Raw genomic sequence first — 13,085 nt, forward strand, 5'->3', positions numbered from 1 at the left:
AACATGTGTAAGATCTCTTTGAGCCCCTTTGTGACAGGGACCCTGATGACTCATCTCCCATTCTACTTAAGGGAGCAATTTTTCTAGTTGTTTAAGAAATAATAGGGGGTGGGGTGCCTGGGTAGTTCAGTCACTTAAGCGTCCAACTCTTGATTTCAGCTCAGGTCATGATCTCACCCCTGAGACCAAGCCCCGTGTTGGGCTCTGCGCTGACAGTGTGGAGCCTGCTTGGGATTCTGTTTCCCCCTCTGTCCCTCCCCCACTTGCCCGTATGCATGCGCCCTCTCTTTCAAAAATAAATAAACATTAAAAATAATTACAGGCTGGGGCGCCTGGGTGGCTCAGTCAGTTAAGCGTCCAACTTCAGCCCAGGTCATGATCTCGCGGTTCGTGGGTTCGAGCCCCACAGCGGGCTCTGTGCTGACAGCTCGGAGCCTGGAGCCGGCTTCCGATTCTGTGTCTCCTTCCCTCTACCCCTCCCCCACTCACTCGTGCTGTCTCTCAAAAAATCAACATTAAAAATAAAAAAATAATAATAATAACGGGGAGTTTGCCCCAGCTGGGATTAACAGTTTATCCTCTATACTGTTCTTTCAAAAGCGTGTTCTATTCCATGGTGAACCTCACTTTTTTCTATTTGACTCCTTGTTAGCAGCCTTTGCACCTTTCCCACAGAATGTTACAGAATATGGAACACATTTCTCTCATAATTGCTGACATAGTTTTCTTTTTTTTTTTTTAATTTTTTTTTCAACGTTTATTTATTTTTGGGACAGAGAGAGACAGAGCATGAACGGGGGAGGGGCAGAGAGAGAGGGAGACACAGAATCGGAAACAGGCTCCAGGCTCTGAGCCATCAGCCCAGAGCCTGATGCGGGGCTCGAACTCACGGACCGCGAGATCGTGACCTGGCTGAAGTCGGACGCCCAACTGACTGCGCCACCCAGGCGCCCCCTGACGTAGTTTTCTAAACTCATTCGACTCTTAGTTTTTCCTCAGCATAAAGACTCTGTTAGGCGATAACATTTACATTCTTTCTCAAGGTTGTCTCACGTCAATACACTCATAATTCTGCCACCATTGAATTCCCTGATATACAATTCACTCGTAAGACCTTCTGGGTGAAAAACTGGTCGCATTTATTACATGCTTCTGGAATTATATTTTTGAACCTTTTATTACATTAAAGGAACATTAATATCTGAAGAGTTTCTGACACTCTTGACATTGCTAAGATTACTCCCCAGGATGAACTGATCTATAATGAGGTATAATAGGGAAATTCTCCCATGCTCAAGTATATTAATAGGTTTTATCTCCTGTGTGACTTCTCTGATGTTTAATCAGAGTTGACTTCCCACTGAAGGCTTTTCCACAGTCTCTGCATTCATAGGGTTTTTCTCCCGTGTGAGTTCTGTGATGTACAATGAGAGTTGATTTCACACTGAAAGCTTTCCCACATTCACTACATTCGTAGGGTTTTTCTCCTGTGTGAATTCTCTGATGTTTAATGAGAGTTGACTTCCTACTGAATGCTTTCCCACAGTTGCTGCATTCGTAGGGTCTCTCTCCTGTATGAATTCTCTCATGTTTTATCAGTGGTGACTTTTCGCTGAAGGCTTTCCCACATTCACCGCATTTGTAGGGTTTCTCTCCTGTATGAGTTCTGTGATGTACAACAAGGGTTGACTTTTCACCAAAGGCTTTCCCGCATCTTCTGCACTCATAAGGCTTCTCTCCTGTATGAGTTCTTTGATGGACAGAGAGGTGTGATTTTCCACTGAAAGTCTTCCCACATATGCCGCATCCGTAAGGCTTCTCTCCTGTGTGAGTTCTCTGATGGACAGAGAGGTGGGACTTCCCCCTGAAGCTTTTTCCACATTTACTGCACTCGTAAGCTTTCTCTTTCATAGGAGATCTCTGGTGTTTAATGGGGTTGGGTTTCTCATCAGAGGGTTTCCCATGTTTATTACAGTTAGGTTTCTCACCCGTATGAGTCCTCGGGTACGTAAGGCCGGATTTACCACAGTGGACTCCTTCATAAAATGCTTGCCTAATGTGCGTTTTTTCATGTCTAGTAAGGTGATAGGAACTCTTAAAGGCTTTTGCACATTCACCACATACAAATGGTTTCTCTGCTGTATGAGTTCGCGTATGTTTCATCAGCGTTGACTTCTGGATAAAGGTTTTCCCACATTCGCTGCACTCATAGGGCTTCTCCCCTGTGTGAGTTCTCTGGTGTGCAATGAGAGTTGACTTCTGGCTGAAGGCTCTTGTACATTCGCTGCACTCATAGGGCTTCTCTCCCGTGTGAGTTCTCTGGTGCACGACAAGGTTGGCTTTCTGGATAAACACTTTCCCGCATGCAGAACACTCAAAGAGTTTCTCCCTGGTTTGACTTCTTGGAGGTTTATCGAGGGCTTGCTTATGGTGGAGGGTGTTTCCACGTTGATTAGGCTCAAAGAATTTCTCTCCAGGCTGCGCTGGATAAAGATTAGGGTGGAAGCACGACTTCCAATGTGCCTTACGCTCATCACCTTTCTTTCTTACAGAACTTCTGCTTTGACAGAGAAAGTTTAAATTATGTTTTGAACACCTTCCCCATGAATAATATCTAGGGAGTCTTTGTCTTATAGAAACAAAGTCTGTGCCCGGATAAATGATTGTCCTGAATGTTGTCAATTCCTGGCCACTTTGGTCCTTCTGTGTTTCCTGGTCTACGAACGCAGTCGGCCACAGACGTTGGTCTTGGCTTTCCTTGTGGTTGTCCATCTGGTCATGCACTTGCCAGAATTCTGGAAAAAAAGGCAAGGAACTCATTGGACTTGTAATGGGGTAAATCTGGAGCTGAGGTGGATGGGCTGTGTCCATGCCCCACGAGCACCGCCTCCCCTCTCACTGTGAACATGAAGAACTATGCTGGCCCGTGTTGAACAAAAAATAACTGAATCCACAGTCAGGCTCAAAACCAAGAAACTGGGTGTCAAATGTGAAGTGGAAATTTAAAGTGACGGGGTGACCAGAAACGGAAGCTTCGGGATTTGCAGTGGTAATCCGGACCACAGGGCAAAAATCTTGAGGAAAGTGGTATAGGTAATTCCCGCTTACAGCTAGAATCGCCAAGGGCCTTCCATGTTTGTCAAAGAGGAGCCAGGAAAACTCCCCACTGGACGAGGAAATTGGAAAGAAAGATGTTATATATAAGAAAGCAAAGCCTAGTTGTGCGACTCGATCCAAAACGATGAGTACAGAGTCCACAAGCTGACAAATCCACATGAAAAACTGGTCCTGCTATTACTAGGTTCCTAGATGTGGCAAACCCCAAAAGATATATCTTATGTTTTTATAGCTTAGGACTCACACAACTTCTGTGGAAAGCCAATTCTCGCTGAAGAATTCACAGTAAAATAATTTAAACCTCCCAAGGAAATGAACCATCTTGATACTCCCGGTGTCAACAGATAATCCCATTTCCTAGAACTGTAGCTAACAGAACACTCTAGACTTTAAGATAAATATATTTCAAATATTCAAAGAAATAAGGTAAGAGCTATACTATCGGGAGGGGAAAGGAACATTTGAGAAAAGGAACAAATATAAATATAAAAGAATATATAGGCGTTATTAAAGCTCTAAATAGAGAAGTTGAACAGACTAGTCACAGATAAAAACCAACTTAATGAATCAGATGACATCTTAGGAAATCACCCTGATTGCAGCGTGAAGAGCTAACAAAATGGAAATATGGTAAGACAAATAGAAAAATGGTGAGTTCCAACACAGGTTTAATAGAAAATCCAAATGGAAACAGTAGAAAGGGACAGGAGCAGGGCACCCGGGTGGCTCAGTCGGTTAAGCATCCGACTTTGGCTCAGGTCATGATCTCATGTTTCATGAGTTGGAGCCCCGCGTCAGGCTCTGGGCTGACGGCTCGGAGCCTGGAGCCTGCTTTGGATCCTGTGTCTCCCTCTTTCTTTGCCCCACCCCCACAGGCGCTCTCTCAAATTGAATATACATTAAAAAAATTTTTTTAAAAGACAGGGACAGGGGCAATACGCCAGGAAAAGGGAAAACAGAGCAGCCCTGAGGCTGCTAGGCTTAGAAAGGCTGGCTTGCAAGGTTCGGCCCTGCAGTCTGGGAAACTGGGAGTTCAGCAATGTCTCCACCATTCCCTAACTGATAAGGCTGCTTGTACAAACAATGTGATTTATGCTGAACATTTCCCTTCCTTCTGTGTGCCTGAAATTCCGGTATGTGCAAGGCAGGGCAACTGAGGGTGCTGAGCTTCTACTGGGCCTCCCCGGGCACACGTTGCTGCATTTTTTCCGCTGGGACAAGTGTGCCCCGGGTGACCCTAGATGGGAGGGAGAGAGCATAAGGCATCCTGTGCATGGATTCATCCAGACTCTGCTAGTGTCTTCCCCCCTTATGACCTAGGGGTGTATGTTTACTACATCGCTGTAATAGATCGGAGCTGTAGATACAACTATATGCTGAGTCCCACGGATCCTTCTCGAAAATCACTAAATATGGTACTGGTCTTGGGGACCCCTGATCTAGGCAATATCTGAAGAGACGATGACTGGTAGTTTTCTAGAAGGGAAGAAAGGCATGCATCCTACCACTGAATGTCCAGAGTCCTGAGTGTGGTAAACAAAAGCAGATCAGTACCTGGACACAGTTTAGTGCCACCGCAAGACTTGAGAGTCAGAAAGTAGTGAAAGCTACCATGGAGAAATTTTTAAAGTCACCTATAAAGAAACAATCAGAGGGGCGCCTGGGGGGCTCAGTCGGTTAAGCGTCCGACTTCAGCTTAGGTCATGATCTCACGGTTTGTGGGTTCGGGCCTCGCATCGGGCTCTACGCTGACGGCTCGGCGCCTGGAGCCTGCTTGGGATTCTGTGTCTCCCTCTCTCTCTGTCCCTCCCCTGCTGTGTCTCAAAATAAGTAAATAAACTTTAAGAAGAAAAAAGAAACAATTAGAGCAACCCCAGACTTGATCAGCAATAAAAGAAGCCAGAAGATTAAAGAATATACTCAAAGTCCTGAGAGAAGCCTGACGTCATCTTAGAACTCTATCCCCAGATAAATTATCACAAAGAAAAATGACAAAATGAAGATGTTTTTAGACAAGAAAAGGCATGGAATTTGCCACAAAAAAGCCTGGCAGAGAATAATGCTTGGTGCTTGAATTTTTCAGGAGGAAAATACCAAAGGGGGTGGGGGTAAAAAAAAAAAAAATGTAGTAAAGGCAGGGAAAAAAAAGGTAAAAAAAAAAAAAAAAAGCAGGATATATACAAAGTACAATAAAAGCAGAAATACTATCATAGTAATAGCACAATACATTTATATTAACCCCATTTGTTAAAGGTCAACCATATTAAATTTTATTTTTAAAAATCAGCTTTATGGGGGCGCCTGGGTGGCTCAGTCAGTTAAGCATCTGACTCCAGATTTCCACTCAGGTCACGATCCCGTGGTTCATGAGTTTGAGCCCTGAGTCGGGCCGGGAGCTGACAGTGCAAAGCCTGCTGGGGATTCTCCCTCCTGCCCTCTCTCTCTGCCCCTCCCCCACTCAACTCTCTCTCAAAATAAAAATGAAAATCACCTTTATATTTGCAAAAGACAATTAGAGCAAAATGAGAGAGGAACTTTGGAAATAAAATTATGGAAAGACATGTACCTGGTACTGAATAACCAAAAAAATAGCTGGTAAAACAATGCTTTATGTCCTATAAAACATAAAATGACCTTGATGCCAAAAGAAAATAAGGACAGAATATGAGAATATTCTAAAGCACTTTCATTTAAATAGATTCAAGACTCGGGGCGCCTGGGTGACTCAGTCGGTTGAGCATCGGACTTCGGCTCGGGTCGTGATCTTGTGGTTCGTGAGATCGAGCCCTGCGTCGGGCTCTGTGCTGACAGCTCAGAGCCTGGATGGAGCCTGCTTTATGATTCTGTGTCTCCCTCTCTTTCTGCCCTGCTCCCCCTTCTCACTCTCAAAAATAAATTAAAAAAAACATTAAATTTTTTTTAAATTAAAAAACAATAGACGCAAGACTCTTTTTTTTTTTTTAGAAAGATTTTATTTGTAAGTAATCTCTAAACCCAACATGGGGCTCAAATCTACAACCCTGAGATTAAAGGTCAAATGCTCCACCAACTGGGCCAGACGGGTGCTCCAAATAGACAAAAAACTCTTTTTTTCAAGTTTATTTATTCTGAGAGAGAGAGCGAGGGCACACTACAGCAAGGGGGGGGGGGGAGAGAGAGAGAGAGAGAATATCCCAAGCAGGCTCTGTGCCGTCAGCACAGAGCCCGATGTGGGGCTGGACCTCATGAACTGTGAGATCATGACCTGAGCCAAAGTGAGACACTTAACCCACTGAGCCACCCAGGTGCCCCTACGTGCAAAACTCTTAAATATACAAAGGAAACTGATTCTATTTATGGGAGAAAAAAGGTAAATAATATCCAATGTTGACAATGTACGTACCCTAGTGTGTATTCCATTTGTGGCTATAACACAGAGAAAATCCTACAAGTGTGAGCCAGGACACATGTACAAGAATGGCAACAAATACAGGAAATAAATTCCCAGTAACAGAGGTATGGGTTGATGGACTGCAATACTCCAACGCTGGAATGCTATACCAGCATTGAAAATGAATGAACTAGGGGCGCCTGGGTGGCGCAGTCGGTTAAGCGTCCGACTTCAGCCAGGTCACGATCTCGCGGTCCGGGAGTTCGAGCCCCGCGTCGGGCTCTGGGCTGATGGCTCAGAGCCTGGAGCCTGTTTCCGATTCTGTGTCTCCCTCTCTCTCTGCCCCTCCCCCGTTCATGCTCTGTCTCTCTCTGTCGCAAAAATAAATAAACGTTGAAAAAAAAAATTTAAAAAAAAAAAAAAAAGAAAATGAATGAACTAAATGTAATGCACCAGCTCAAAGGGCAACGCTGAATACAGAAAGAAAGTTTTGGAAAGAACCCTAAAGTTCAAGTGCACTAAGCTGGTAGACTTACAAAAGGAACACCATACAGATTAGAGATGCAAATAGGTGTAGTCCAAGTATAAAAACATGAATGAGAAGGGTACTCACCAAATTCATGGTACTGTTTGCCCGGGGAGTGAACAAGAGGAGCGGGACTCGGGACAGGAAAAGGACACCTTTATTTGTAAAGCTCTATTTCTTTTATTAAAAAAAAAAAACCCACCACCACCAAGTATCAAAATACTGACATTTGCTAATTCTGGGAGGTAAGCACAAAGGTATGTTACAATGATGATTTTCTGTACTTCTCTTCAGTTTTAAGAGAAATGCACTAAGGCAAGACTTCTGGAAAGGGGGAGTGAGGATCTCAGTAAATCTTTTCCCCCCATGAAAGCAACGAAAATACTGGCAAAATTATCAAAATCTATCCTTTGAGGAGTTAGGAAATTAACCAAAGGCATACAACAAATTAAGAAGCGTTTATTCGGGGCCACTGGGTGGCGCAGTCAGGTGAGCGTCTGACTCTTGATTTCGCTCAGATCACGATCTCACAGTTGGTGAGTTCGGGGCCCGCGTCAGGCTCCATGCTGACAGTGTGGAGCCTGCTTGGGGTTCTCTCTCTCTCTCTCTTAAACATTTTTTAAAAATTTAAAAAGAAGCATTTATTCAAGAAGAACCGGTGAACCTCAGTGAGAACAGCCCAATCTGTGGTGTTTCAGTTGATGCCAATCACCTCTTCTCTCTGTACCCCAAACCACTGGCTCCTCAACTCTGCCCCGTAAGCAGTGAAAACTGGCAGCCTCACAGCAGCCCAGGGGGCTGACCTGTTTTGGATCTCCACCGAAAGCCCCATCTGCACATTTGCTGTCACTGTGTGACCTAACTTGGAGCTCAGCTCTAAGAAAGAAAGTTTACAATATGGTAACTCAAATCCACATGAAGAAATAAAGAGCATCAGTAAAGAGAGCGTGCAGGGAAATGATAACACAGCAAGCCTGGCTCCTGGCTGAAGTCTGGAAAGTCAGTTTCTAGAATGTTCCCTACACTGATAAGACTATCTTGCCTGCTTGGGGCACTGAACACCTGTTGTTCTTCTGGGAGTCCAGATGTCCGACCATTAGGGGCTGATGATTTTGTGGCCTGAGGTGCCTATTGTTATAGGGTCAACTTGGAATCTTCGACAAAGTGAAAAGGGCTTTTTTAAAAAAACAAAAAAACGAAAAACAACTTGCTTGCCACTTGGACTTGAAATGTGGCTGTCAGTCTCTGCAGCATCTTGGCTCTGTACAAGAAAGGAGCAACTATCCCTGTGGGGATTGATCTCCTACCCAAGCGCCCAGGAATACTGGCGAAAATGATCCCATATCAAGACACATGGAGAAACGTCACCGAACATGAGATAGACGGGCGGGGGTGGATCTTATAAGCTTACAGACAGAAAAAAAAAATTGATACCAGGTATCAATAATCAGAATAGGGGCGCCTGGGCGGCTCAGTCAGTTAAGCATCTGACCTCAGCTCAGGTCACGATCTCAGGGTCCGTGAGTTCAAGCCCCATGTCGGGCTCTGTGCTGACAGCTTGGAGCCTGGAGCCTGCTTCGGATTGTGTCTCCCTCTCTCTCTGCCCCTCCTCCGCTCACACTCTGTCTCTCTCAAATAAGTAAATGTTAAAAAACAATAATAATAATAATCAGAATAGATTCAGAGTTCTCAAAGGAACATTGAAAATCAGAAGACAATGGTGCAATGCCTTCAGAAGTCTAAGGGAAAGAAACGTCCATCCTGGAACTCTACCCCAAGCTCAACTGTCCATCTAGGACGAGGATAACCAACACTTCTAGATATTCAACAACCTCAACAAATGTACCTCCCATGGACCTACTACGTTCTTTCTGAGTCGAGTCCTGGAAGACGGTGCTCCAATGAACCGTGGAAGAGGGCGTGGCATAAAGCGAATGGGGACTCCAACAAAGCAGAAAGTGGAGGGAGCCCCCAGAATGATGGTGAAGGATGTGAGGGCAGCCACGTGAGCAGCGATGAGGATAATCCACCCAGGAGGGAGAGGGTCAGATGGCTCCAGACAAGCTCAGGGGTTATGACATTGACTGGAACACCTGATAGCTCTGGAAAGCATCCGGAGTCACTCTAGATGGCTGGTTATGGAGTGTTCAAGTTGAGCTGGCAGGAAGTACGTAGAGAAAGAAGCAAAGCAAAGAAATAAAGCAAATATTAACCAAAGGAAGCAAAGAGTTACGCGGGAGAGCTAAACTAATCACAGATTACCGCACGGCTCAGCTGCGTATTATGTTTACACAGCCATAACGTTGTAGACAGACGTACTGTCAGGAACCACATCTGTGGTAGAATCATACTGGGAACACCAGAGAACAAAACGTCTTGGTGTGAGGATGTGTGTGAGAGGCAGGAGAAATGAAGTGAGCTAAATCTCAATCTTCCGTAGCAGAAAATTCTACGTAATTATCGTGAGATACATATAAATTATAAGGAATAGTGATACAAAAGACACCTGCTATCCACCACTCACTAAAAACCAAATTATCGTGGGGTACCTGGCTGGCTCAGTGAAAAGAGCATGTGACTCTTGATCTCAGGGTCATGAGTTCAAGCCCCATGTTGGGTGTGGAGCCTACTTAAAAAAAAAAGAAAAGAAAAGAAAAAAAGAAAAACAGGGGCACCCAGGTAGTTCAGTCAGTTAGGTATCTGATTCTTGATTTTGGCTCAGGTCATGATCTCATGGTCGTGGGACTGAGCCTCACATAGAGCTCCGAGCTGGGCCTGGAGCCTACTTAAGAGTCTTTCTCTCCCTCTGCCCCTCTCCCACTTGAGTGCACGTACACGCACTCACTGAAAAAAAAACACCCAAAAAACAAATTATCATTACCTTTGAAGTTCAAGTGCCCATTTCATTTTCTTTCTTCTCAGATAATCACTATCCTGCATTTTATGTTTATAATGACTTTGACTTTCTTTATAGCTTTACCACACTTCTCTCATTCTTTAAACCTCAGCCACGATCTACTTTGGTAAAAATGAAACCTATTTTTCTTTTAATTGAAAGAGAATACTGCCTTAGGTCAGTAAATCTGAAATCTCAGATGAAACACAACTGTCTAGAAAAATGACCAGAATTGACAGAGGATATAGGAAACAGGAATAAATCAGTAATGATTTTGAAAATCATAAAATTCACCCTGTAATCAAAAGTCTTGCCCTAAAAAAGGGCATCCTACCCAGAAGTTTTTTTTTTTTTTTAACATTTATTTATTTTTGAGACAGAGAGAGAGAGAGAGAGAGCATGAACAGGGGAGGGTCAGAGAAAGAGGGAGACACAGAATCCGAAACAGGCTCCAGGCTCTGAGCTGTCAGCACAGAGCCCGACGTGGGGCTCGAACCCACGGACCGTGAGATCATGACCTGAGCCGAAGTCAGACGCTTAACCGCCTGAGCCACCCAGGCGCCCCTGGAAGTTTTCATAGATGATTGCCATCAACTCACAAGAACAGATATACTGCAGTCAATTAGTTTCAGAAACCAGAAAAAGAAGGAAAAGTGCCCAGTCTGTTTCATGCAGCCACTATAACCTCGTATACCAGAATAAGAGGACAGCACAAGGAAAGAAAATCGAAGCTCTTTCTCACTTCTGAACGTCAATGCAAGACTCTTAAACGTGAGCAGACTTCAATTTATTAAAAGAAACGTATCACAACCAAGTAGAGTTGAGCAGAAGAGTGGAGGAACAGTTCAATATTAGAAAACCTATTAACAGAATCCACCCCATGAATGGATCAAAGGAGAAACATTACCTTGTCAACAGAGGCAGCAAATAAGCATTCGAGAAAATAGTAACACTCATTCATGATGTTTAAGGAAGTCTCATTAGCAAACGAGGAATACAGAAGCAGCTTCGGATGGAAGGGATCTTGCAAGACAGCACAGCAAATACACGTAATGGTGGGTTTTAGGGGTTCTGTCACCTCTCTGGGCCTCAGTTTTCTCATCGATAAAATGAAGCTAACAGCCGACCGACTTGACAGGGTGGTCCAAGGATTAAGTGTGTGAAAAGCATCCAGAACATAGCAAGCACTCACATACTTCCTATCATTATTTTCCTATCACTGTCCTCATTATTTTCATTAAAATCAGAAACAAAGAATTCACTATCACTGCATCTATTAAACACTGTACTACAGGCCCTGATAGAAGAGAAGAAAAAGAAAGAAAATGTACGCTTGGGAAGGAAAAGACAAGATTGTTTTTATGAAGAAAACTCTTTACATAGAAGACTCAAGAGAATCTAAGAACTATTAGTATTTTTTTGTTGAGAGACAGCATGATCGGGGAGGGCCAGAGAGACAGGGAGACACAGGATCGGAAGCAGGCTTGAGGCTCTGAGCTGTCAACACAGACCCCAACGTGGAGCTTGAACTCACGAATCGTGAGATCATGACCTGAGCCGAAGTCAGCACTTAACCAACTGAGCCACCCAGGCGCCCCTAAGAACTATTAGTATTAATAAAAGCCATCTAGAATGGTTTCCTTTCACAGGTTGATTATATCAACATCATTAGCATTCTCATGCACTGATATTAGCCAGTTAGAAAATGTTATAGGAGGGGCGCCTGGGTGGCTCAGTCGGTTAAGTGTCTCTCTCTCTCTCTCTCTCTCTCTCTCTCTTTTTTTTTTAATGTTTATTTATTTTGAGAGAGAGCGATATAGAGGGTGAGCAGAGGAGGGGCAGAGAGAGGGAGACAGAGAATCCCAACCAGGCTCCGTGCTGTTAGCACAGAGCCTGACCCGGGGCTCAAATGCACAAACCATGAGATCATGACCTGAGTCGAAACCAAGAGTCAGACACTTAACTGACTGAGCCATCCAGGCGCCCCAAGTGTCTGACTCTTGATTTGGCTCAGGTCATGATCTCACAGTCATGGGATCGAGCCCTGTGTCGGGCTCTGCACTGAGCACGGAGCCTGCCTGGGATTCTCTCTCTCCCTCTCTCTCTGCCCCTCCCCGGCTTGTGCACGCTTGCTCGCTCTCTCTCAAAATAAATAAATAAAACCTTAAAAAAAAAAAAGAAAACATTACGGGAAAAAAAGATCCCATTCACAATTGCCGCAATAACTAAGAAGTATCTGTGAATAAATGTAACAAGAGATGTGCGAGCACTCTCTGAAGACAACAGAAAAGAGAAGCCAAGGGTTCGCCGATGAGAAAATTCAACAGTGTAAAGATGCCAATCCTGAGCCTGAGCCCAGCTTGTCTTTAAACGCGGTGCAGGGGTGCCTGGGTGGCTCAGTTGGTTAAGCGTCTGACTTCGGCTCAGGTCATGATCTCACGGTCTGTGAGTTCGAGCCCCGCGTCGGGCTCTGGGCTGACAGCTCAGAGCCTGGAGCCTGTTTCGGATTCTATGTCTCCCTCTCTCTTTGCCCCTCCCCACTCACACTCCGTCTTTCTCTCTCAAAATTAAAACGCTAAAAGATTTTTCAAAAAAAAAAAAAAAGGACCTAAACCAAGTTATAAAAATGAAATACAGGGGCGCCTGGGTGGCTCAGTCGGTTGAGCGTCGGACTTCGGCTCAGGTCATGATCTCGTGGTCCGTGAGTTCAAGCCCCGCGTCGGGCTCTGTGCTGACCGCTCAGAGCCTGGAGCCTGTTTCGGATTCTGTGTCTCCCTCTCTCTCTGACCCTCCCCCGTTCATGCTCTGTCTCTGTCTCAAAAATAAATAAACGTTAAAAAAAATTGTTTTAAATAAAAAAATAAACGCAGTGCAATTGTATTCAGGAAGCCTCAACAGGGTTTTCCACAGACGTCAAGAAACTAACCCTACGATTCCTATACGGATGACCAAAGAGTCAAAGAAGATAAGGGAGGGTCCACGTGGCTATGAACAACATCAATAAGGATGATAAGAATGGCATAGCAGGGGACATTTATGTGTCCGGCACTGTTTTAAGGGCTTTACATTTTTTTTTTTTGAGAGAGAGAGAGAGGGAGAGAGACAGAGTATGAGCAGGGGAGGGGCAGAGAGAGAGAAGGAGACACAGAATCCGAAGCAGGCTCCGGGCTCTGAGC

The 13,085-nt window shown here is 44.5% G+C and overlaps 1 protein-coding gene across 6 annotated transcripts in view; it reads right to left on the bottom strand.

Annotated features, from left to right (window-relative positions):
• Positions 1-1,118: 1,118 nt before the first annotated feature.
• Positions 1,119-13,085, bottom strand: part of ZNF674 (zinc finger protein 674) — a 34,377-nt gene continuing 22,410 nt past the window's right edge. For all 6 annotated transcript variants that reach the window (XM_040469057.1, XM_040469060.1, XM_040469061.1 and 3 more), the window contains one exon: positions 1,119-2,795. In XM_040469057.1, the coding sequence (XP_040324991.1) occupies positions 1,303-2,795 (1,493 nt within the window). In that variant the 3' untranslated portion in view covers positions 1,119-1,302. The remainder of the gene's footprint in view (positions 2,796-13,085) is intronic.

The sequence above is a fragment of the Herpailurus yagouaroundi genome, unplaced genomic scaffold, assembly GCF_014898765.1.
Source record: "Herpailurus yagouaroundi ecotype Mexico unplaced genomic scaffold, PumYag 67793, whole genome shotgun sequence".
NCBI lineage: Eukaryota > Metazoa > Chordata > Mammalia > Carnivora > Felidae > Herpailurus > Herpailurus yagouaroundi.